We start from the raw sequence: 26,158 nt of genomic DNA, 5'->3' as shown, positions 1-26,158 counted from the left end.
TAAAATAGCAATTAGAGTAGATTAGGAAGAGAAGGCAAGGAATTGTTGCCTTGATTGTAAATGAACTCCATTTTTCATTGAGGTTATGGTGAAGTGTGTTGTTTCTTTACAATATGCATGGTCTCTTGTTGAATCTTCGTTTTAGATGGTAAATAATTAGATTGAATGAAGGAAGTTATTGAATGCACTCGCGTGGAATCCACCTAGTTCAAACCACTAACCCCTTACTGATTGTAAGTGCGCCCTGTGTGGTCAACTGGCATAGAATGAGCTTAATCTTGAGTCGTTACACGTCTATTGTTCAGGCATTATCTTGAATGGTGATCAGCGTCTGATGGTGTACGATTTGAACATATTTGAAGCATCCCTTAGAAGATCGCACAGAGTTGGTGTTGAATTGTTCAGCCTGATGGTGAGACCCAGCCCAGTAGGACTCCAACCAGTCATTCATCCATCTTCTCGCATTCTAGGTCTTAGAGTAGACTTTCTGAGCCCTGTATCTTTTGATGTTTTAGCCAGTAGATAGGATTCACGTTCCAGCAGATAAAACGCTCAGGCAGTCAAATGTAAGTCCCCTTGTGATTCCAGCATAATCACATCAGAGCAAATTGAGCTTATCCACACGTAGAGACCCTACATATAAGAACCTTGGAGTTGCCTCGATTGATCCTTAGGCGAAATCTTCAGCATTCGGGGAAACTTTGTTCAAGAGAGGATAAGATACCTTGGTATTTTATTCTGTGTTCGCATGTGCATAAAAAACACATCAATAGGTACTAACTCCGAAATCTCGCCCACAACTCAAATCCCAAGTCAACATCTCACAACAGAAGACTGCACTTGGGTCCCAAATCTTATGATCAAATCCAACCACATCACTAAAATCAAAAAGAGCTCCATCATCCAACTCGAAGTGTGGATTATCAAATGTCATATCAACACCCATCTCAAACAATGGATTAGAAACCAGCCAATTGTGATCATAATACTTATGCTCCATTTAAAACTCCTGCTACTCCAAACTTTCATTTTCTAATTTCTTGGGACAATGTAATACAACAAACTCCTCATGAATGCAATCAAGTTCTTCGATTACTTGTTTGATCTCCTTGACCCTTTCTCTATTCTCCTATTCCCTGAATTGTTTGGCCTCATAGAGCTGTTCATCAGCTTCAAGAAGTGCCTCTTGGACACTTTCCAAAGCAAGCTTCATGGAATTAAGCTCAATGGTGAGATCACTAACCTCTCCCCTTATTTGCCTAGACATAGACAAAGTCTCATTTGCAATCTTGGTGGATACATCTCTATCATGTATCATATGTAAGAAGGCTGATTTTATATCCTCTATAGTGCTCTTCATCATGTGCAAATCAGCAAGGGGAATATTTTGCTCATTTTGGTTTATTGGTGTCTTTTGAATAAAGTTTTCCACAAGCCCATGTGTGCTATCCAATCTAGATAAAACTTTCTCTTCATTATCACCATTACCAAAAATTGTTTCCTCCAATCATGATTATACAAGGATAGTGAACTGTTGCTATGAATACCAAAATCACACCCTTTGTCATACCCTTAACAATGACTCCATGGCTGTCCCAAGTCTCATGTACCTCCTTTTCAAAGCTTGTCCCATCATCATCATTCGACCCTCAATCAACTTCAGTTTCATGCATTAAATTTTCTGAATTGAATACAAGATTGTGTCTCTCAAAATCAACTCCCTCAGTGCCATTTACTTGGCATACATTATGCTCTGAGATAAGGACATCTGCATGATCAAAAGGAAATTCATCCCAGTAAGGTTCCTCATCATACTTAGGTGCCAACACGCTCGGATCCGAAGGATTGTAAGGCTGATTGCTTTGCTTAGAGAAAGTAAGTACCACATGTGTGATGGATTCTCTAAACAAATCACTCTCTAAGTCACCAATATTGAAATCATCATGTAGACTCCTCATCGTAGGTTTGGTTTGGTAGTCAAACCCAAATCCACCTAAGCTATCATCACTAAAATGTGATAAGAGATTGTCACTATAAGCTGGTTTGGTAGCTTTAATGACCCAACCTTCGACATGCTCAACATCTGAAAAATGCATTAGTGAACTCATCACGTACATATGCTCCACTAGAATCATCAAGGAAGTCCATAGTCTCAGAAACATCATCGAATAAATCTGAATTCGAACCCAAGGTTGCTATTTTGTTTTTTCCCTTATGCACAATCTCATCAATAGTAACTGCATGCATGTCTAATGAGTCATCCTGGAGCTCAATCACACACTCCTCATGAGGTGAGGTAATCTCTCCATCCAAATAATCTGTTATGGACTTTTTTTCATCCACCTGCTCCTTGTTAACCAAGTCACTAGGCCTTTGCTCAAGATCAGCTCCATCCAATAATAAGTCTGATTCGAAATCAGTGGAGTGCTTATCTTCTTCCTCTATCTCATCAACTGATATTCATTTTTGTGTAATGATTTGTTCTGTCTCCTCTTTTTCCTTTGATGATGACTCAATTTTTCTTGTCAACTGGTAAGTAAGTTTCCAAAAACTCAAGATGCTCTAACAATTTTATTATATTCTTGTCATATTTTTTAAAGTTTTGCAACAATTCCGTTAGGAGCTCCTGCATGGACTTCATCTTTCTCACTAAAATAACCAACACTCTGCTGCAACTGATATGGATTTTCTGATTTAACTAACAATCTGATTTTGTCGAAGTTAGCCCCCTCTCAATGGAACAACTGTAGAAAAACTGAAAATCCTTTAGCTAAAATGAAAAATTTAATCATTCCATCAGCTGAAAAAACCTTTTCGAGAGCCACCAACTCAACGGAATTCCAATTTTTACTTAGAATTTCTCTCCAATCCACTTGTGAACATAAAAATGGAATCATATGATGGCTATTTGTAAAGTAAACAAAAGAATCAATTTTGAAATTCTGGTCCTTACCTTCCCATGGTACGTTCCTCCTATCACCATTAATCCAATATCCCTTGTTGATGATCTTTTTCACACTTATTCATCAAATGAGTAGAGCTCCACCATGTTGATGTTGTGCTACTCTGACGTCACGTGGACTTCATCAAGAGAACTTTTGATGATGCTTGAAGTTCCAACACTAGGACTAATGTTCTCCCAACAACTGATCCCAAAAATCATGATGGTACTCTTCTCCTTATATCAATCTCACAAGTTCTATCGTCATTCCATGATGACCCAATCCTTTATGATTCACAGTAGGAAACAAACCATCTTGGGAGAATTGTATTTTCCAAATACTATCAACATGCATCTCAAAAGAGGATTATTAAAGCTAACTCTACATCCATGTCAAAAAGGGGATCATCAAGAGTTTGGTAACTCTTATCTTGACTTTGTCTCTTGCCCATGATTGGACATTATCTGCATCTTCTTGCATGTGGCAACTGAAATTCACCTTCGGACATTCAGCTTAACACAATATTCCTTACATCATCCTGAAATTTCAGCTCCATGGATATGAAATTCAAAGTTATCTCACATAGAGAACAAAGCCATTGCATACCAAGAACAACATTGGCATCTCTAATACTCACAACATAGAAATCATCTTTAACTTTGTAGTGGCCCAATAGTAGATTAAATCATGAAATCGTCCCTAAGAAAAGCATAAGTAACCTGTTAGCTACCATGACTATAAAATCTCCAATTGTTTAGTCTTGAGCCCTCGTCGTGCTACAACTTCCTCATCAATGAAATTGTGTGTAGCACCTATATCAATAAGAGCAACAATTTGCTACTCCTTCAGCATCCCTCGAACCCTGAAAGAATCATTATTTTGTATACTTGAGATTCTAGGAAGGGTGCCTTCGCTTTCCTTTTCTTCCTCAAACTCTTCTAATGATTCTTCTTCCTCACTTTTCTTTTCAGCTTGCTGGTCTAAATATTTTCATTCAGAATTATCAATTGAATATGTGTCCAATTGATAATTTTCACCTTACATTTATGGCCTAGGGCCCATGGCTCTTTGCATGTAAACTACAACTTCTCTCTCCTTAGCTCTTTTAGAGGTCTTCATCCATTAACTTTGAAGAGAGTTCTTCGATTTAATTTGATTCCTTGTTAACATGTTTCTAATCTTTCTCATGCTAAAAGGCCTTAGATGGAAACTTACTTTGTGCAAAAACAAGCTCCATACTCCTTGTTTTCCTTATTGCTTCTTCGATAGTAGCTGGGTCGAAGTCTTTTACCCATCCTCTAATTGGTTCCATTAGCCTTTCACTGAAAAAGACTCTAATCTTCTCTCTGTGATGTTTGGAAGCATGATGGAGAGCCTTTGTAACTCTAAAATGAAGGCATCCATAGCACATGTTGCCTTGACTATGCAAGCTCTCTGAATTGCATCTCAGGGTCCTTTTCAAATATTTTGATGATCTTATTTGTAAAATCATCATAAGTGGTGATCGAATAATGTCCTAGTGTCACCAAGCCATGGTACCACCACTCATGGGCTACTCCATCCGAATGCGGCATAGAAAATTTAATGGCATCCTCCTTTGGCATCAATCTCAAGGACAATAATTGTCCAACTTGTAGACCTAAGAACAAGCTATGCACTTGTCACTCCTATCAAAGAGTGCGAGATTCAGCTTCCCCAAAGCTTTTTGGTAGTCTCTTTGGACGACAAGACCTCCTTTCTTAACTCTTCCACCATCCATCTTCTTCCTCTGATTCAGGACTTGAAGCAGAGACAAAATGTTTTGAATCTAAGCTGGGAGTGTCACATATTCTACATAGCCAGCCCTCACTTCATCTGCCAAAGGAATCTAGACCTCTGGAACAACGTGAACCTCCTCCCTATGTGGAAATGTAAGTTGAAGAGGTCTAAGGACAGATCTAGAAACTTCTCTAATTGTATGACCATTACCACTTTGCTAATTATTGGTGTTAGAGAAGCTAGTCTCACCATTCTACACTAGGGAGGTCTATGGTATACTTTGATTCATCTTAGCTAGCATCTATGACATCATATCCAGCATAGCATCAAACTTCCTCTCTACTTTGGAATTTGGACTATCTAAATGGGCTGGTCCCTTATCACTATCTGCCATGATTCTTGATGCACTGTCACTCTCACTGAAGGAACTCTGATGTTCTATTGGAACCTTTAAAAAGGGAGAACCTTTAAAAAGGGGTCTTCCACTGGGATTTGTGGGTCTTAATGAACTGTCTTTTACTGCTCTTTGATGTAATACCTCAAATTTCTATCACTCATAGAGAAAGTTGCAGCTACAAAAGGAATTAAAGGCATAGGCTAGCAAAATTTCTAGCTTTGATACCACTGTAATAACCACCCTCAAACTTTTTTTTTTAAATATGGTTAGCTTCCAGCTGAAATAAAAAGATAACAACTTCCTTTCAACTTTTTGATCACCCAAACCTCGGTAAGGGAAAAGAGAGCATACGGAGTCAGGATTACAATTCAACTGGAAACAAACTACTAAAAGGAGAAGGCATCGAATTGTAAGTCGGCCAAAGAACTTATTCAATGAGATGCATCATGCAATACAAAAAACTTAGCATTTGCTTATTAACAAGAATTACAATGGCACATTCACTTAAATGAAAAAGCTTAGGGACACATGCACTTTTCAATGAGAAATCTTATTTAAATGGAAAGTAAATAACAAGCTCCTTCCACTTCTCCAGTGGTCAGTTGTTACAATGAAAACCACTTGTTCAGTGGGGTAAATATCAGTTATAACCAAAATATATTCATTGCCAATACTACCATTTGTTGGAAAATTATTGTCATTGATGTCAAACACAATTAGATGTTTGATGGTGAAGCTTAATGGGAATGAAACTTGTATTAATGAGCAAAGATAAAAGTTAATGAAGTGATTCAATATAATAGAAGCAACATTTGTTTAAGAAAAGGCAGCAACAAATAAGCAGCAATTAAAGGCACCAAATATGATAAGCAACAATTCCATATTAATATTGAAAGGTGGCATCCAAGACAAATGGACAACCCATTTGGAGTTTAAAAATATAAATAAAAGTATATCTTGCTACTTGCCAAAGCCGACCTTGAATAGGGAGTCACCCCAATTGGGGGAGATAAAATAAATAAATGTAATATGTTTGGAGCCTCACAAGAGGGCCGACCCCCTTGACATGAGCGCCCATGTTGGGCAAGCAAATAAAATAAATAAAAATTAATTATGTTGTTTGGGCTGAACCCTTTTAGAGAGTCAACCCTCTTGGGTGAACAGACATTTTGGCAAGTACAAATAAAGGGTTGGAAGAGTGTTAGAAGCAAGCAATTTTCATGGAATAACATTCATATGAAGAGCAGAAATAAGAGATTATTCAAACAGATTTACAATAAGTATTTGATCAGATTTATGTGAGTTATTTGAGTTCATTTATTAGAGATATTGGAGCAGACTTATGGCAGATTTTTGAAAGAGTTTTCAAGCAGATTTGGACAAAGTTATGAGCATATTTAAAAGGACGATTTAGAGCAGATCCAAGAAGTTCCCAAACATTTATCATATCGTTGAAGGCTGGTGCCCTCTATCTAAGGAGATCGGGAGGTTGGTGCCTCTCATTGAAAGAGATTGGTGCCTCTTGTTGGTTTGGTGCCCAGTTGTTGGGGATTGGTGTCTCTTGTGGTTTGGTGCCTGGGAAATTTGTAAGAAGGTTTTATACAAGCAATATTTTGCCATGGTTTTTGTTAAAATCTGAGAAAACAGATTTAAACCAAAATCGAATTGAAAGAATTAGAACAAAATACTGGAAATAAAATGGACAAAATAACAATACTAGAGAAACTTGATGTGAATGTTCAACGGCAGAATAGCATCAAGAGAAATCTCCCAATATCCAATATGAAAATACAAGCAAGGTAGCATGTTTATATAGACTCAAGTGAGGGGTGGAGGTGGCAATACCGGCCAATGAGGAGAGACCACCATGATGGTCTAAACATAGTAAATGCACCTCTCCATAGCATGATGACACCTCAATACCCATTTGTAAGTAAACATGCTTTATTAACCTAAGCAAGCTTAATTAAAGTGTAGGAAAAACCGAGGAAAAAGGAAAATAATAAACCCAACTAGGAAAATAAAAACCTACACTAACGCCCCCCCTTAAGCATAGCTTAGGTGGGTGAAAAACCCATGTACATCCCCCCCCAACAAAGAAGAAGCTCCCCCCAACAAAAGAGAGTACACCCCCCCCCCCCCCCCGAATAGAGAGAGAGAGAAAGAAAGAAGGAACTAAGAAGCCCCCCCAACAAAAGAGAACACCTGTCGCACCCCAAGCAAAGCTCTCAAATGAATGAACTTGCTCTTAGTGAAGATGTCTGCAGTCTGATTTGATGTCTGACAGTACTGAAGATCAAGAACTTGCTCATGAATCAACTCCTGAATGTAGTGCATGTGAATCTCAATGTGCTTGGTCTGCTGATGATGGACCGGATTGCGAGAAATCTAAATAGCACTCTGGTTGTCACAAAAGATGATTGTAGGCTTTCGAAAGGAAATGCCAAACTCAGTGAGAATGTTCTGAAGCCAAATGGCCTCAGTAGCAGCATTAATTGCTCCTCGATACTCAGCCTCAATAGATGAAAGAGCAATAGCAGATTCTTTCTTGCTCGACCAAGAAACTGGACCGGAACCAAAAGAGAAGCAATACCCTGAAGTGGACTTGCGATCTTGAGAATCACCTGCCCAATCTAAATATGTATATCTCACTAAGTCAATATCCACACCCGCTGTATAATGAATCCCATAACTGTGAGTACCCTGTACATAGTGAAGAATCCGCTTAGCTGCTTTCCAATGCAACTCATGTGGCTCCTGCATGAACTTGGAGACCACGCCCACGACATATGAAATATCAGGCCTTGTGTGAGTCAAATATATGAGGCTTCCAACCAATTGACGATACAAGGTAGCATCCGCCAAGGGTGAAAAACAAGAAGCCTCAAGTTTGACTCCTGACAGAAATGGAGTCGGTGCAGGCTTATAGTCAGCCATGCGAAATCTCAAGAGCATATCAAGAGCGTACTTAGGTTGTCCAATGAAGATACCAGAAGGTGACTGAGTGATCTCAATCCCTAAGAAGTAGTGGAGTAGGCCTAAGTCAGACATCAAGAAACGATCATGAAGGGCAGTCTTGACTGCCTTGATATGGGATGAGTGACTCCCAATGATCAACAAGTCATCAACATAGAGAACAAGGAAGGTGAGAGTATCATCCTGCTGCAAAATGTACACATTCGGAGCAGAATGGCACCGAGTGAACCCAGCTAACAGAAGGAAGGAGTCCATCTTGGCATGCCAAGCTCGAGGGACTTGTTTAAGACCATAGAGAGACTTCTAAAGGCGACAAACAAGTGAAGGATCCTGGACGAACCCATGTGGCTGCTCCATATATATCTCCTCCTGAAGGTCACCGTGAAGAAAAGCACTCTTTACATCCATCTGATGAACTTCCCAGCGATGGGTTGCAGCAATAGCAAGGACAAGTCGGATGGAATTCATCTTGGCAACTGGCGCAAAAGTCTCAGAGTAGTCAATCCCAGAAACCTAGGAGAATCCTTTGGCGACCAAGCGAGCCTTATGCTTATTAACCGACCCATCTGCAACAAATTTTGTTCAGTAGATCCACTTGCACCGAACAAGTTTCCTTCCCTTAGGAAGAGGGACTAAATCCCAAGTATGGTTCCTCTCCAAGGAATTGAACTCCTCTTGCATAGCAGCATCCCACTCAGGGACACCTGAAGCTTCCTGAAAGGACTGTGGATCTGAAGCTGTAGCAAAGAAGAGATGTGGAGCATGCTCGAATTGAGACCTTGTTCTTCTCTCATCTGAAGGATCACCAACCCAATCACCTGCTGACTCCAATGTCTGACGAGCCCAAAGAGGTCCAGTAGCTGGAGAATGAAGAGAATCTGGAGGAGAATCATCACCCTTTGAATGATGACTACGAGAGGAGGAAGATGAATCCTCATCATCGTCATTTGAAGTGGAGGAAGAAGACTCCTCAAAAGGATGAGGAGGATAAAAATCCTCGGAAGAACTATCATCATGAAGTCGCAATGTCTCCATAGAAATGAAAGATGGAAAAGTGGCAGAACAAGAACTGGAAGTATCCTCCTCAAAACGAACACTCCTCTCAATGAAAAGCTCATGTGTGGTAGGATGGAAAAGCCTGTAGCCTTTGACACCATCTGGATACCCAACAAATATGCAAGGCTTGCTCTGTGGATCCATAGCCTTGCGTTTCTCTGTTGGAATGTGGGCCCATGCAGGAGACCCAAACACACGAAAGTGTTTGACTGTGGGTTTCCGACCAGTCCAAGCTTGGAAAGGAGTTACCTCCTTCACAACTCGATGAGGAACCCGATTTTGGATATAACATGCACAATTGATGGCCTCTTCCCAATACTAAGGTGCTAATGATTTGGAGTGGATCATACAATTAGCCATTTCCTTCAAGGACCGATTCTTACGTTCTGCAACTCCATTTTGTTGTGGAGTGTAGGGAACTGTGTGTTGAAGATCAATGCCTTCTGAAATACAAAACTGCTCAAACCTCTGGTTGACATATTCCCCCCCATTATCGGTGTGCAGACCCTTGATGGCTTTCCCTGATTGCTTCTCTGCAAAGGCTTTGAATTCTTGAAAAGACTCAAAGACCTCAGACTTTTGTTTGAGAAAATATACAAAGGTGTACCAAGAAAGATCATCAATGAATGTCAAGACATATTTGGCCCTGTTGAAAGAAGGATGTGGAAATGGTCCTACTAAATCACTGTGAACTAGCTCCAAAAGTTGTGTGGCTCTCCATGCTTTGCCTTTATCAAATTTTTCTTCAGGGTGCTTGCCAAGAATGCATCCTTAACAAACTCCATCAGAAAATCGAATAGAAGGCAACCCTATAACCATGTCATGTTGACTAAGCTGCTGCAAGTAGCGGTAGTTCAAGTGGCCAAACCGTTGATGCCACAAACGACTCACCTCATCAGAGTGAGTGAGCAATGCAAGTGAAGGAGAATCAAGAACAAAGTGAGAAAAGTGATACAATCTGGACTGATGATTTGCCTTTCCCACTGCAATTGTAGACCCATTGTGCATCTCACTAATTACCACTGTGTCTGGAGTGAACTCAACTCGCTTGCCAGAGCCAATGTGAGTGATCTGATAGAAAGATAGGAGATTAGTTGACAAAGATGGAACACAAAGGTCATCTAAAATGTTCCTTCACTCACATCAATAGACCCTCTCCCATGAACTTTTGCAGGAGTGTCATCACCCAATAGAATAGATGGCATAGAACATGACTCCAAGGAGAAAAAACTATCTTTCGATGAAGCCATGTGGTGTGAAGCACTCGAGTCAATGATCCAAGAATTAGGCTGGGAAGCAACAACAACTAGGGCCTTGCCCTTTCCTTTCCCCTTACTTGTGTCCTTTGAAGATTCCTGAGATGAACTTGGTTTGACAGAATCAGGCACCTTGATGTTATTCTTTTCTAGAAGATGAGTCAAATGATCAATTTGCTTCTTCAGATATTTATGTTCATCATGACCAGGTTTCTTACTATAGGAACACTTAGTTTTCTCCTTCTTGGGCTTGTCACCCTTTGAAGAAGATGCATCATTAGTTGCTTTTGAAGTAACTGGCTTTTGTTCTTGCTTCTTTTCTCCTTCATTCTTTTGTTTCTTTTCTTGCTTAGAAAGCCCATTTTGATATTTTGTACCCTGGTTGGCAACCAAGGCTTGAAATTTAGAGGGCTTAATTGTGCCCATTTGAATCAGCTTATCCTGTTCTTGTGTGAGTTCTTTTGCAAAATCATCAAGAGAAGGCATTTTAAAACTGGTTCTAAGGCACTTTTTGTAACATAGAAAGTACAAACAAAAACTGAATAGTTTGGAAAGAATGCTTAGAATCAATTGTGATTCTTTCTTATCTATCCCACATGCCTTCAATTGCAATCTTACAGCCTTTAGTTTTGTGAAGAAGTCCTGAATTGTATCAAAATTACATGGATTTAACCCTATTAGCTCATTCTCCAATTGGTGTCCCCTTAACTCATCTTGTTTACCAAACAACCCTTCTAATGTTGTCCATACATCATTTGGAGTTGTAGCAGATTCAACATGAAAAAAGAAGATCAGAAGATACATACATACATAGAGTACCATAAGCTTCATCACATTTGTTAAGCCATTTTGGCTTTTCTACAATTAGTGTTGGTTCAGTTTCAAGTCCCATAGTTACTCTAAACAACCCCAAATTCTTAAGATAGATTGTCATTTTTTACTTCCACTCATAGTAGTTGTAAGGTGTGAGTATTGGTACTGTATTTTGATCCATTTTAATGCAAAAAGTAAGATTTTTTGTGCAGGAAAGAGAGACGAAAAACTCAGAGAGAACACATTGGACCACCGCCCCTTTTAAATAGATCAGAAATCACCCCCCAGATATTATAAGGTGGCACTTTATAATTTAGTGCATTTACAATGCTGGAGTCATTTTCCAGAGTTTTACGAAGTCCAAAAAATAGAGACAAATACTGAAGGCAAAAATAATATCTCAGAATATGAACATCAAACCAACACCAATGTATTCTACTTGAAAAAATATCCACTTTCAAAAAAAGAATGACCTAAATCCGAGATCATATGTGAAAGTTATAGTGTTTTGAAGTTCATAAAACGGGCACTACCCTTCAGATCTGTTGATAAAACTTAATTTCTGGAAAATTGGTAACTTCTAAGAAAAAATTGATTACACCACTGCAAAGAGCACGAAAAAATACCCCATTTAAAAAAAAATTGCACTGAAAAATACTTCTGTATGACTGAGAACAACTCATTTGAAGATCAGATGCAAAAATGAAAACTGCAATGGTGAGGGGTCTGGCTGAAGCTTTCCGACATAATTTTCGAAAGATCTATTGACTGAATGCAAAATCTGGCAACGACCAAATGGTTTTTTTTCAATGGCGAAACAAACCTAGAAAGCGTTTTTCTTTATCACTTGCAGAAGATGGGGCCACAGTGTAAAAAAAACGCCTCCGACAAGGAAAAAAACGACATGCAAAGCTTCTAGTGTCTGATCTGCACACACTTTATATTAAAATAGAGGTTTTTGGGTCTTCCAAACACAAAGGAAAGGTTTGTTAGGCCTCAAAATACACTGTTTGAAAGTTCCTTCACAAATCTAACCTTCAAAACCCTTGTTTTACAAAAAAAACATATATGTAAAACAATATTACTGGATCTACATGAACCTTTGCTAGTTTTTCAGATCATGCAAAATGCAAAAGAAAATACAGCAAGATGTTACAAGATCTCTACAATAATCTAATCTTTCAAAACAGGCTCTGATACCATGTTAAAATCTGAGAAAACGGATTTAAACCAGAATCGAATTGAAAGAGTTAGAACAAAATAATGGAAATAAAATGGACAGAAAAACAATACTACAGAAACTTGATGTGAATGTTCAACAGCATAATAGCATCAAGAGAAATCTCCCAATATCTAATATGAAAATACAAGCAAGGTAGCATGTTCATATAGATTCAAGTGAAGGGTGGAGGTGGCAATACCGGCCAATGAGGAGAGACCACCATGATGGTCTAAACATAGTAAATGCACCTTCTCATAGCATGCCGACACCTCAATACCCACTTGTCTTAAATAAACATGCTTTATTAACCTAAGCAAGCTTAATTAAAGTGTAGGAAAAACCTAGGAAAAAGGAAAATAATAAACCCAACTAGGAAAATAATAACATACACTAACAGTTTTCTCTCATAAGGGTTTCCACATAAAATCCTATGTCTCTTATATATGTGGATTTTTGTGTTGCGCAATGGTTGCATCCCATGTTATTGATATTAAGCAATTAATATGCTTATGGTATTAAGTTTGAAAAAGTAAAAATAGACTTATACTGATTCACCTTGCTTCTCAGTAAAGTGTGCGTTTCTTCACCATCTAGTGTTACGATCCAAAGTGCAAGAAAGGAATGACTTTGGTGGTATGACCATCCAAAGCATGACAACATTAGTCCATGAGCATATCTATCATCAAATTAAAAGTGGGTTAGCTATTGATAAATAAACTGATAACAACTTCATATGACAATCTCAAATAACACCAAATTTCATGAACAGTCACCCAAACTAGAAACTACAACAAAGTACTTTGTAGGAAATGATGGAACTGTGCTAGTAAAGGCCTGAAAGTGTGTGTTCCTTGCTGGTAATAATCTTTGAGCAAGTCTGATATGAATTGCAGTATTCGAAATGCACTAACCAGCCTAGTAGATGCTCAAAAACCATGCCAACATGAAGTTTGCCTCCCCAAGTGTTTAATCAACATTCATGAACATAGATGCCAACTATCAAGCATGAAAAAGCCATAGAAGAAAGGTGATTCAGAATTTACTTCACACACCTGAGTCTGAAAATCACTTATATTGCTGCTAATTATTGTTACAGGTCTAGTATCCCCTGATACAAGCTATTTATTGCACATTTATGCTGCTAATAAAATCATTCAAAATGCCCTCTAATCAGAAAAGTCCATGTCTTAACTTCAAATAGCAGCAAGATACACCTTTGTATGACACCAAACAACATTCCAATACCAATAAAGAGGGGGAGATTCATCCCCAAAACCTCAAGCTAGGTCTGTATGTGTTACAGCCAATACCAAGGCCATCCTTCCCAATGTTAAAGACACTTTCAACCCTTCACAAACCCCACAAAAATGCAAGTAACAATCATCAAATGGAGCCGCTTGTACAATTCATTCACTTCAATATCAGTGACCAAATAAGACTGAATCACTCCCATGTGCAATTTACAACTACTGCCAGGTACATGTAAGGCCTAGCATAGATTGGCTGTCAACAAAATCTCCTGAAATAATCTCTAGCTCAATCATCCAAGATTAGTAACAAACAACATTTCAAATCACATCAAAAACACCCATGATCGAAAGCAACAAATTGAAACTTCATCTTGAAGTAATGGTAATTCTTGAATGAAATCACACAATCTAGCTAAAGATTATCTCTCAGATTTGAAACTAAAAATCTAGAGAGGGTTTTTGTCCTTTGAAGATTATGGACAAACTCACAAATTCAATCCAACAACATAACAATATCAATCAACAACATATGACCACATGAACCCCCTCAACCTCCTTTTATAGGTTTTGGAGGGAAAATACTCAATTTTAAAATATAAAATAATTCATTTTCCCACCCAAATGATCTTTTAACATATTAATATTATTTTTCATGTAAAAAGGCCCCCCTTATCTCCTATATGTCTGGGTCGTAAACATCTTTTAAAATTTGATATCACACTTATGTTGTCAAATAATAATAAAACATTAGAACATAAGTGAATAATTATATAATTCACCAGAATAGCAAAAAGCATTGCAATAACTTCAGAATCTAATTCTGATCATGCCATGAGGAAACTAAAGCAGTGAGAAGAGGACTAGAACCAACTCAGTGACTTTCTAAAAATAGACACACTCTCCAAGAAGATTGAAGAACACCCCAAGAGTTAGAAAACACTTCTGAAAGTGGCAGTGCGATCTTTATAGCTAATTGTGCTTAATAGTTAGATGTCCTAAAATATTGAACTTGTGATCTCCAAGAACTTTGGAGTACCCCTTTCTCTTACCAATCAGCTTATGAGAACTCGAGACTGAGCAAGAAGGATTCCTAAAATGAATCTACAATTGGGCAAATATGAAGTCAAAGATGACTTCTATGTGGTGAGTGTTGGAGATATGATGTTCTTGGCATCCAATGGCTTTGTTCTTAAAGAGAGATCACTTTGAAATTGCAAACAACTGTGCTGAAATTCCAAGCTATTGGAAAGGTGGTGGTGTTGAGAGGAATGTCAAATGTAGGTCCTCGTGTTGTCACATACAAGAGAATGGAGAGAATGCTTCGCCATGATCAAGTTGAGTGGGGTAGCTCAATATATCATCATGCCCATCGTTTCTCAAGAAGAAAACAGAGAATACCATCTGAATGTGCAAGCGTTGTTGACTAAGCAGAGTAAGGTCTTTAGTGGCATACAACTTAGAAGGCCTCCTAAAAGAATAATTGAGCATGTGATAGAGTTCGAAAAAGGAGCCTAGCTAGTTATCACCTCTCCCTACCGACACCACAAGAAACACAAATAAATTGAGAAAGTTATCAAGGAGCTTCTGGAGATGGGGCATATCCATCCAAAAAAATTCCATTTGCATTGTCTATTCACATATGCATAGATTATAGAGCCCTTAACAAGAAGACCATCAAAAATCAATACCCTATACCAAGGATTGATGAGCTACATGGAGCTGTCTATTTTTCAAAAATAGATTTGAGATTCAGGTATCATTAGATAAGCATTCAAGAGGAATATATTGAGAAGATTGTATTCAGATGCCATTTTTGGCATTATGAGTTCCCCATTATTCCTTTTAGCTTAACAAATGCTCCAACAACGTTTCAATCTTCTATGAATCAAGTCTTCAACAAGCAGATCAAAAAGTTTGTATTGGTATTCTTTGATAATTTCTTGATATTTAGTAAGACTTGGGAGGAGCATATGCAGCATTTGGATGAGGTTTTGGGTAATCTCGAGGTTAAATCACTATTTGCAAAGAAATCAAAGTGAGAGTTTGGTATGATAGAATTCCTGTATCTTGGTCATGTGATCAGTTCTAAAGGGGTTAGCATTTATCAAGAGAAGATTAAGGCTATCATAGATTGGCCTCCACCAAAAACTCTTACTGAATTGAAGGGCTTTTTTCAGCTTTGTGGTTTCTATTGGAATTTGTTAAGGGATTCTCATAGTTGGCTACTCCACTTACTGATCTCACCAAAAAGGGGGCATTTGTATAGTCTACAATAATGCAGCAATATTTTGATCAATTCAAGCAAATCATTAGAACTTGTCCTGTTTGGCCATACCCTATTTTTCCAAGCCGATTGAGCTTGAGTGTGATGCATTTGAGGAACTAATATGAGCTTTCTTAATGCAGAATAAGCATCCCATTGCATTTGAAAGCAGATAATTGAGAGGAGAAGAAAAGAGTTATTCTATATATGACAATTGACAAGGATATGCTTGCTATTATATATGAAAAGAGTTATCCTAAGCTTAGATGGCATTCCTTCAAGTCCGATGCTTGTTTGGAGAGACTCTGCATAGATCAGAAAGATCAATAAAAACACTGAAAACATCTGGTCTAGCCTCACAACTTTAATGCTACAGTTCCTCACCTTTAAAACAAAAAGCTTATGCACATCCCCGTCCCCTCTCAGGATGATCAAGAAAGATCGGTTTGGGAATTGGATATTTCAAGACAAGTTACTGCCAAACAAGCTTATAAAGAGGCTCTAAGAAATGCCCACAGGCATCACCCCAATAACCCTATGGAAAGATTTGGATTGAAAGACGACTTCCTAAATCCAATGCCTGTGTGTAGTTATCTGCCAAAGGTAGAATTTTGACATATGTCAAGCTCGACAGCAGAGACTTCCACAGCCCCTCCATTTACAACCATTGTTTAAAAATGAAAGAGTCCTGCAATCATCTGATTTTGCGTTGTCAATATGGTTGGGAAACATGGAGCCAGTTCCTTTAAAATTGGCAACTCAGTCGCAGAATTCCCAACTCTGTTGTATACTGAATTGAAGCCTGGGCTCTTAAAGTTAGATACCCTTTGAGATTGATTTGGAAGGTGGATTATATTTTATATAAAATTTCTGCTTTATGAGGAACAACACAATTTTCAAAGATGAATCCCATGGAGGTTTTGTGCCAAAATCAAGGCATCTATTTCTGTAGTTTTCACTACTTGGACAGACTTTAACGGTGGCAATCACTCTCACAAGACTCGCCTAAGCCTTCGCCAGGTCTGAAAATGTATGACGTGACCAACTCTGCACTCTCCCCTCAAATAATGAGTTCCGATTGAATATGCCCAAGAAACATTAAGTTATCTGGAAGGCTAGTAGCCTCTCCGCCACAATTTTTCAAGGCTCAATTTGATGGTGCTGTCAAGGAAATTTCACCTGAGATCTGCTGGTGGTGGGAGAATTTTACATATTTTCCTCAAAATTTCATTGCTTAGCCCAGTTATGGAAGCCTAACTTTGTTTTCTTGTGCTCATCAGACTTACATCATAAATAATTCAATTTTTTAAAAGAAATCAAGACTTAAGTGAACAGAGCATTCAATTGTGAGTTGTGATAAAGAGAACAAATTTCATTTGCAGCTCTTGTTTATCCCCAACATTCCCAGGGTAATATTATGGGTGATTAAATATGCTTACATTAAAGATAGCTATGCAGAAAACTCTGTGTAGTAATTCATAAATCTGGATTATTTAAGAAAGGCATAGTGCAGAATTACATACCAAGGATATCACTTGCCAGCTCTCGAAATCGAATGTGGCGACGGCCATTTTTCTCACAATTGTCAAGTACTCTGGACATGAGGTAATAAGAGTAGAAGCTAACAGCCCCTGCCATAGAGAGAGAGAGAAGTCCCACCGTCCATCCCATGCAAGAGAATGCATATGGCAGCGTAAGAATGGAAGGTCCCACAATGGCAGTCGTCAAATGAAACCCCGCATGCCACCATGTTCCTGTGACAACAGAAACAACTAACTCAATCTTTTATCTAAGGCTGTCTTGTACTGTAAAATTATGCTAAATTGTTTAGAACTAAACTGAATAGAATCATTACAGTCCCAGGGTTTTAATCTCTCTTCTGAAACCAGCCTTTCTAAATTTTTCCATTAGTCATAAATGCAGTTTGACACAACTTTAAAGGGTAGTTAGAAAACACCTTTGGAGACCAAAACAAAAGCTGCGCCACCATCTCCATCTGAATCTCCACTTTGCCTGTTATTATCTCCTCCATTAGAACTATCAAGTCTCTCTTCTCTCCCTTCTCCTCCTATTCCATTTTCATGCAAAATATCCTCGATTTTGCCGCTGGGAAGCTTCACATACTCCATGTTCATCCCACAATTTCTTCACATAATGAATTTTAACCGGAATAAGTAATGAAGATTATATGAATACAATCATAAACAGTCCGTTCCACCATTTTCCTTAAATTCTTTGAACGGATCATCTAATAGTCTTCCCATACAAAAATTGCAGATTGTACCAATGCAATCATAAACAGTCCGTTCCGCCATTTTCCTTCAATGCTTTGAACAGAGAGGAAGACCGATCAGAGCAATCACTGTCAACGTTGGACTTTAGAAACTACGACAGAGAGAAAGAGCAATCAGAAAAGGCCATCTGCCAACCCAAATTTTTAGGCAAAGTGCTTCTATATAAAAATTTATTTTCGTAGATGGAGGGTGCGCGTAGACAATGTTAATACTATGTGAAAATAAATTAAAATAAACTATCATAATTACATTCAAGATTATATAAGATTCGAATATACTTATTTTTGAGGAATATAAGTAAATTTGTTCATTATTTTATTTATAAAATTATAATATTATTATATAGTAATTAAATATTAAATTATTATTAATTTTGTATTATTCAATTTATTTTTTAGTTAATTTAATTAATCAATATATAAAATTAAAAATTAAATAATAATTTTATTAAAGATTGGAAACTTGTAGTATGTATCTTTTATTTGTAACGCAATTAGTGCCTCTCACAAGAAATACAAGATATTTCCATATTATTGTAAGTCATCTATATACCCATATACAAATTGCTCACATGATAACTATAAAAAAATCCTTTCTTTTTTTTATAATCTTAATTAATTTTCAAAAATCATTTTTTTTTTAACTAATTCATACATTGGAAAAATCATGAAAGGAGGATCAAATCAAATCAAAAGCACAAGAGAAAAGTTACAAAAATATTACAGTCAGGTCATGCGCGCCGGCCAAACACTTACGGTGCACCAACCCATCTACGGTCAAATTTGAATCAATACCTTTTTCTTTTCGAATTAGTCCATTTAATTTAAAAATATTATATTATTTTATTTTTTAAAATTTATTTAAAATTTGTATTTAGTTTTTAAAATATTATTTTTATTTTTATATTAAGATTTATATATTTTTATTAAAATATTTTCATCAAATTTATATAAGAAATATATTCAAATTTATTTCATAAAATCAATTTTATTTTTTTTTTTTAATTTAATAATTATTTAATTTTTTTTTAAATAAATTATGTTTGGTAAACTCTTTAGTGTGACCCGTTGGTAATACCCATGAGACTCTATATGAAATGTTTTTGACATTTCACCAAGGAGCAACAAATAATAGTTCTTTGTGTATATATAGTCATTAATTTTTTTAAGTATGAATATTATTAATATTTGATCAAAGAAGTATGAATAATAGTTCTTTGTATATATATAGTCATTAATTTTTTTAAGTATGAATATTATTAATATTTGATCAAAGAAGTATGTATGGGGTTTTGAGTTTAAACTAATTAATATTGACTCTTAATATTAGATTTTGGATTTTAATTATAAGTCAAATATATTGATTTTTTTACTTTTAATAACTAAATATTATTAGATAACATGTTTTAAAGTTATGCAAAATTAGATTGAATTTATTTATTTATTTTTTACTTTTAATTATTAAACACATTGTAAAGTTATACAAAATTAGATTGAATTTATTTATTTTCAATTGACAATTCAAATGATTCTATTTTTTTATTTTTTTATATATAGAATTTATATTTATTATAATTATATATTATGTTTTATAATATGGGCTATTAAATAAAAAATGCAATATAGTATAAAATTAATGTATATAATAATTATTTTACATATTATGCTAATTAAACTATTAAAAATTAATATGTTTAGTATTTATTTATATTCATTATTTAAATACATATATATAATTTATTAAATATATAAATTATATTTATTATTAGATATTATTTGTATTCAATGCACATTATTAACATAATTTTTATATATAATATTGATTAAAACATTGAATATATTATATGTTTAATATTTATTTATATTTGGTATTTAAATATACATACAATTTATAAAAAATATATAGTTAAGTTATATTTATTATTATATCATTCACTTGTTCTTCTGAGGAGAATGAGTGTCATTTATTATTGCAAATGATTAAGCTAGTATAAGATCATTGTACTAAACAAATAAATTTCTTTGCAAATAGCAACCAACAATTAAAATTACCATATGATAATTTTCCACAAAGTACAATGAGTGTAGTTTATTATATTTAGTGAGAGGATAGTAACACCAACAAAAAATTGACTGTAGAATCTTCTCTCTTTATCTTCCCATATACCTCTCTCCCTCTCTCTTGGGGAGAGGGGCTAGAAGTGGAGCAGGGTCCAATAGTGGTGATATGTGTGGAGGGTTATGGACCCCACGGTCGAGCAATGAACTTGTCAACACATGTCATAAAAATGATCAAAAGTAGTGACAATGTACACATAAAAAGTGTTTTATAATATGCATATATTTGTCAAAATTAAGTATATAGGAGTACAGTTTTTGAAGTCGAAGCATATTTAGAAGATTAGTTAGTTGTCAAGAGATCTTATCTTATCTAGTTAAAACTACTTTTAGTAATCTAGGTCAACACTTTAGTTTTCTCATTGCATAGGATTATGATGCATGTCAACATCTTGTTTAATCCTTCCTCTCACCTTGCCTTTGTATGCAAGGCCTCTTATGTACATTTTCATGTCCATTTGCCATATTCAATCAATCTTGCATTGTTGAAGCATGCTATTCTTGTCATTCTCTCTTGTGGAAGTTATTTTGGTCTTGCAAAGTTCTTGGGAGTGTTGGGGAGTCACCTATCTACTCCTACAATTTGTCCAAATTGTAGTTGTAATACCACTTGATAAGACCCACACGTACCACTCCACTCTATATACCCAAGAGATCCCAAATGCATATCATACTCTTTCCTTATACTTGCAATGATGTGCGTCCCCTTTCTATAGACCTCTTAATAACATAATGGAGGGGTAAACCATTAAACCCATGTAGGTCTACTCACTACTAAATATAGTTAATTACTCATTAAAATTAATTGAAGGGATGTGTCCACTCATTGGTAGTTTCATCAACCGCTATACATTATAATATCATCCCTTTGCATATAAAAAAACTTTGTATCTTATTCTTAATATTTACTTTACATGTATATTTGCATGCTTTTGTACTTTGAGATACATAACTTAATACAATAACATTTTGAAAAATGACAGTCTTGCACAAATTTGAGCTCATTTTCAATATCCTTACTCATCCTCATTTACACATTCTCCCATATTTAGATCTATCTTAGCCATATTTGTACACATTTCTATATATTTAAAATTTACATCTATTATTTCCCCCAATATGCAAGCATGTATTCACACTTTGATCCTATTAATTCCTAATCTTGGGTCAATTTCACAAGTGCCGGACTAATCCTATGTCTATGGATCTAACCCATACAATTTTTTATTTCACTCAAATTAGGTTGCCTTTACCTTCTTGCCCTTAGCCAACATGGTACATGTCTGGCATAATTTACTTCTACGTACTTTTGTTTAAAGGAAATCAATTGCATTGATTTGGACATGTAGAAAATAAATGAATATCATTTACATTTATGGAGCATCTAAGAACGGTTTTACTAGAGCATGTGACAAGAATCTAATTCTACATTACATCATTTGAAAGCATCTACATGTCTCAAGATTAATGTCCTCAATTATTTCCTTAACTATAAAGTCAATCCTATCAAGGGGGTTTACATAGGAGAACATGATCCTTGTGGCAACACTAATGATCTTTGATATTTAGCGAAACACAAATAATCAAGAAAATCAAGGAGTAGGAGTGTGAAATCCATGCTTGTGGAAGCAACCCAACCCAAAGTTGCAAACTTGATTAACCATAGAGTTGATTGAATGTTATGATCTCAAAGCAAATTATAAACAAGGAGTTTTAATTTATAGCATTAAGAAAGATGGATTTCAATGCAACATTAGATTTAGTTATTGTCAATGTACCTAAAGCTAATTGCCATATTTTGTGCATTTAATTTCATTGTACTTAATATTTTGATATTCAAATATCTAACCTTCAATTATATTAGATTCTAAATTAATTTGTTGTGGAGAGGGATTCTCTTGTGGAAGCAACCCAAAGTAGCAAACTTGATTAACCATAGAGTTGATTGAATGTTATGATCTCAAGGCAAAGTCTAGAGTGTTAATTTAAAGTATCAAGAAAGATACATTTCAATGCAACATTAGATTTAGTCAAAGTCAAGTGCATTATCTTGTTCATTTAATTTCATATACTTAATATTTTGATATTCAAATATCTAACCTTCAATTATATTATCTAAATTAATTTGTTATGTGGAGAGGAATTCTACAATGACAATGAAACATAGAATCACGTGACATAATCAAATACATAAAATATCGCCAACATATATTTTAAAAACTTAAAACTATAAAATTAGAACACTCTTAAAAAATAACATATAAATATATAATTTTTATTACACTTCCCAAAGTAAAAATAAAACAAAACAATTATTGTAATTATTACCCATGTGAGCTTGAAAAGTCCAATAAAATGAACACAACATATTTATTATGATAAGTCAAGTTTTAAGATTTTGTCAATATTAAAAAAACAAAACAATTATTAGAATTATTACCCATGTGAGCTTGAAAAGTCCTATACAATTAACAATAATATTCACCAAAAAATAAATAAAAAATCTTAAAGATTTTACGACTAAATGTTGTCTAAGCAAAAGTGGAGAATAAACTTTATATGAACAGATGTTCAGTGTGTTGAGCATTAGACTTCTCAAGTTCTCATCATCATGTGATGTGAGATATCTAAACTAAATTTCTATTGACACTACAAATCCAAACTCTGCTAATATCAAACTGTATCACAGTTCACTGCAACATCTACCTTTTCTGGCTACTGGTAGCTCATGTTCATCAACTTTAATGGTGCCAAGATTTATGGGCTCCCCTATCCTTGGAAAATTTGCGTCATTTTCACCATTCCAGCCCAAGGATTTTATTCCCACTGCCTTCTGGTGGGCTTTAGTAAGAACCTCTGTAAATGCAAGCTCAACATTAATGGGCTCCAAGGCTGATGTCTCTGCAAAATACAGGTGTTCTCTTTCTGCCAAATCCCTCCCTTCCTCAGTTGAAACCTTCCTGATATGATGAAGGTCAGACTTGTTCCCCACTAGCATGATGATCATTTCCTCTGACTCACTTCTCAATGCATTCAGCCATCTCCCCACATTCTCAAAGGTGGTAGGTCTGGTTATATCATATACCAGTAGGGCACCTGCAGATCCTCTGTAATAGGCCTTTGTTATAGCTTGATACCTAGAAAAAACACACCCACAACCAATTTTTCAAAAAAGAAATAACATGCATAATCAAGAAGTTTACATCTAGATATCTTGTTCTGGTGAATAATTGCAATGTAACTGTTAAGTACTTGTAAGCATGAGAAGGAAAATCTTCAAATACCATCCAGTCTAATTGGTTACAGACTTTTTTAAAATCTATTTTGTTTCAGAGATGATGTGAGTGAGTTAAGTTTTCAATTGAGCTATAAGAATCTTTTCTGTATAAATATTTTGATGAATGCCCCACTTGACATTTGCTTCATTCAAACCCTACACAATCTATAACTTAAGTTCAAATCTCATAAACAATCTTAAAAAATTGATATGCAACCTATACATTGAAGAGTTCAAAGTTCAAAAATGAATCTATTTGATGAGACTGGGGCTTTTATCCTCAGTTTGATGTATTTGAATCTAGGTCTTTTTCCTGTAAAGCCTCTAGCCCTAACAATGTACACCAAAGCTATTATTAAGTCATCTCATAATACAGTCTTAACCTAAATAGGTTATGATTATGATTAAAAATATAAAGAACAAAATTATGCTTATGCTAAGATTGTCCAGAAATGGGTTACCAGTTGAAAAACTGTTGGGCTTAATTTCAACATATTTTATTTGAATGCATGTCTTCAAGTCTAAAATCGGCAATGTCTATAAATTAAATGGGTTATCAGTTGAAAAACTGTTGGGCTCAATTTCAACCTATTTTATTTGGATGCATGTCTTCTTCAAGTCCAAAATCAACAATTACGCAGCACTTAAGATGCAATTTTAACTGTGTTTATTAATCAATAAAAAATAACAAACTCATTGTATTGTATTCTAATTTTCAATTAATTGATAAACACCAACAAAGATGCATCCTAAATACTACATAGACAACAGTAAAATCTCAATCCAAAACTCTCCCAGAAATTAATTATAATTGCTAACAGACTCGTATATCAAATTAAACCTATGTAAGCTTTCATTCTCTGAAATCAACTGCATTACATACTATACAGACGATTCCACAAGAAAAAAGCTACTCATAAGCAAAAGAACATTTATCCAAAACTTGAATCTTTTCAAGGTTACCCACCTTTCTTGACCTGCAGTGTCCCAAAATCGACCCTTGATACAGACGATTCCACAAGAAAAAAGCTACTCATAAACAAAAGAACATTTATCCAAAACTTGAATCTTTTCAAGGTTACCCACCTTTCTTGACCTGCAGTGTCCCAAAATTGACCCTTGATAATTTTTCCATGGTCAAGCTTGACAGTTTTTGTGGCAAACTCAACACCAACAGTAGATTTGGAATCGATTCTGAACCTGTTCACAGTAAATCTTGTTAACAGGTTTGTTTTGCCAACGCCACTGTCACCCACCAGCACAATCTTGAAGAGATAGTCATAATCATCATCTATTGATTCCATCCTTCCCATTTCAGGAATGCCACCCAAATCTGAGCTCGATATTGAAAATGAGAGCGAAATTCATGCCTTTAAATACAGTTTTGTGGTGACTGTTAACTGGAATCTAAAAACTTGCGCCCAATCCGTAGGACTGGGTGATAAATGGAAAGAAGACTGGAGGATTATATTTAGTTTGCTTTCACAGCCTATACATGATTCATGGGCTTAGACGCTATGGTCTGAAGGACTGTTAGTCTTGTTGAGAAGTTTTAGGAGTAGTTAATCAGGTAGTTTTGCACATTTTATTGTTCTAAGTAATGCTAGCTAACAATTTTAGTTCAGAATATTTAGAAAATTAGTGAATACATAAATTTCTTTAAGAGTAATTAATATTTAAATTTTTTTGGTAAGTAATGCTAACAATTTTAGTTTAGAAATTAAAAGAAATGAATGAGTACATAAATTTCTTTAATAGTAATTAATGTTCTAAATTGAATGGTATATTATGTGGTAAGAGAAGTTTTAGGAATTATTTTTGTGGAGTAAGGATGTTATAAAAAGAAAACAAACAAACTAACAATTTTAGTTTATAGATTTTAGGAAATTAGCTAGTACATTTATTTCATTAATATCAATTATGCTGAAAAATTGTAAATATTTTAAAATGATTTATTATGTGGTAGGAATTTTTTAAGAATTATTTTTATGGAGTAAGGGTATTTTGAGAAGAAAACAAATTATATCATGGGCTATTTAGAATATTGTTCTAGAAAACAGGAGCCTATTTTAAGATTTTAGATTTAAAGGGGCGTCATGGGGTGGGACAAGTTTCCATCATCCATTTCTTAAAATTATAAATTTACAACATTCCTTGTTGCTTAAAATAATCATGAGACCCTTCACAAAATTTTGGAACTTAAAATTAAATTTGTTCATTACTACAAAATTCATAAGACCTCTTACTTATAAAAGCTTCTAAAAATTCTTACCAACACAACACTTGTTTAAATGTGTTATGAAGCTCTCTCCATTAAACCACAACATTAATCTCACCTTAAAGACAACTAAAAATCTAAGAATATAAAAGTGATGATTCCTATTTTCTTTAATGTATATTGTTATCCTCACCTCCCCTCCATTAAAAATATATTAATGGGACCACTTCCTAAAGTTTCACAAAGTTTTTTTGAAAAGTGTGTGGCTTCAAAAAAAAATTAATTAATGTTAGCAATTTTTTTAACTATGGGAATAAAT

At 35.3% G+C, this 26,158-nt stretch overlaps 2 protein-coding genes across 2 annotated transcripts in view; both read right to left on the bottom strand.

Annotated features, from left to right (window-relative positions):
• The window catches only part of LOC131028951 (probable GABA transporter 2), a 42,390-nt gene extending 23,997 nt beyond the window's left edge, over positions 1-18,393 (bottom strand). Inside the window, exons 1-2 of the mRNA XM_057959335.2 lie at positions 17,891-18,393; positions 17,457-17,687 (exon numbers count right to left, since the gene is read on the bottom strand). Of these exons, the coding sequence (XP_057815318.2) occupies positions 17,457-17,687; positions 17,891-18,068 (409 nt within the window). The 5' untranslated portion in view covers positions 18,069-18,393. The remainder of the gene's footprint in view (positions 1-17,456; positions 17,688-17,890) is intronic.
• Positions 18,394-22,802: 4,409 nt separating this feature from the next.
• Positions 22,803-25,141, bottom strand: LOC131028906 (ras-related protein RIC2). Its single transcript, XM_057959281.2, has 2 exons — positions 24,708-25,141; positions 22,803-23,481 (listed from the first exon to the last, which is right to left on the bottom strand). Exons 1-2 carry the CDS (start codon positions 24,932-24,934, stop codon positions 23,028-23,030), a joined length of 681 nt encoding a protein of 226 aa, XP_057815264.2. The 5' UTR covers positions 24,935-25,141; the 3' UTR covers positions 22,803-23,027.
• Between the last annotated feature and the right edge of the window lie 1,017 nt (positions 25,142-26,158).

Source organism: Cryptomeria japonica, chromosome 7 (genome assembly GCF_030272615.1).
Source record: "Cryptomeria japonica chromosome 7, Sugi_1.0, whole genome shotgun sequence".
Lineage (NCBI taxonomy): Eukaryota > Viridiplantae > Streptophyta > Pinopsida > Cupressales > Cupressaceae > Cryptomeria > Cryptomeria japonica.
This window is presented reverse-complemented; position numbering and strand designations above follow the sequence as displayed.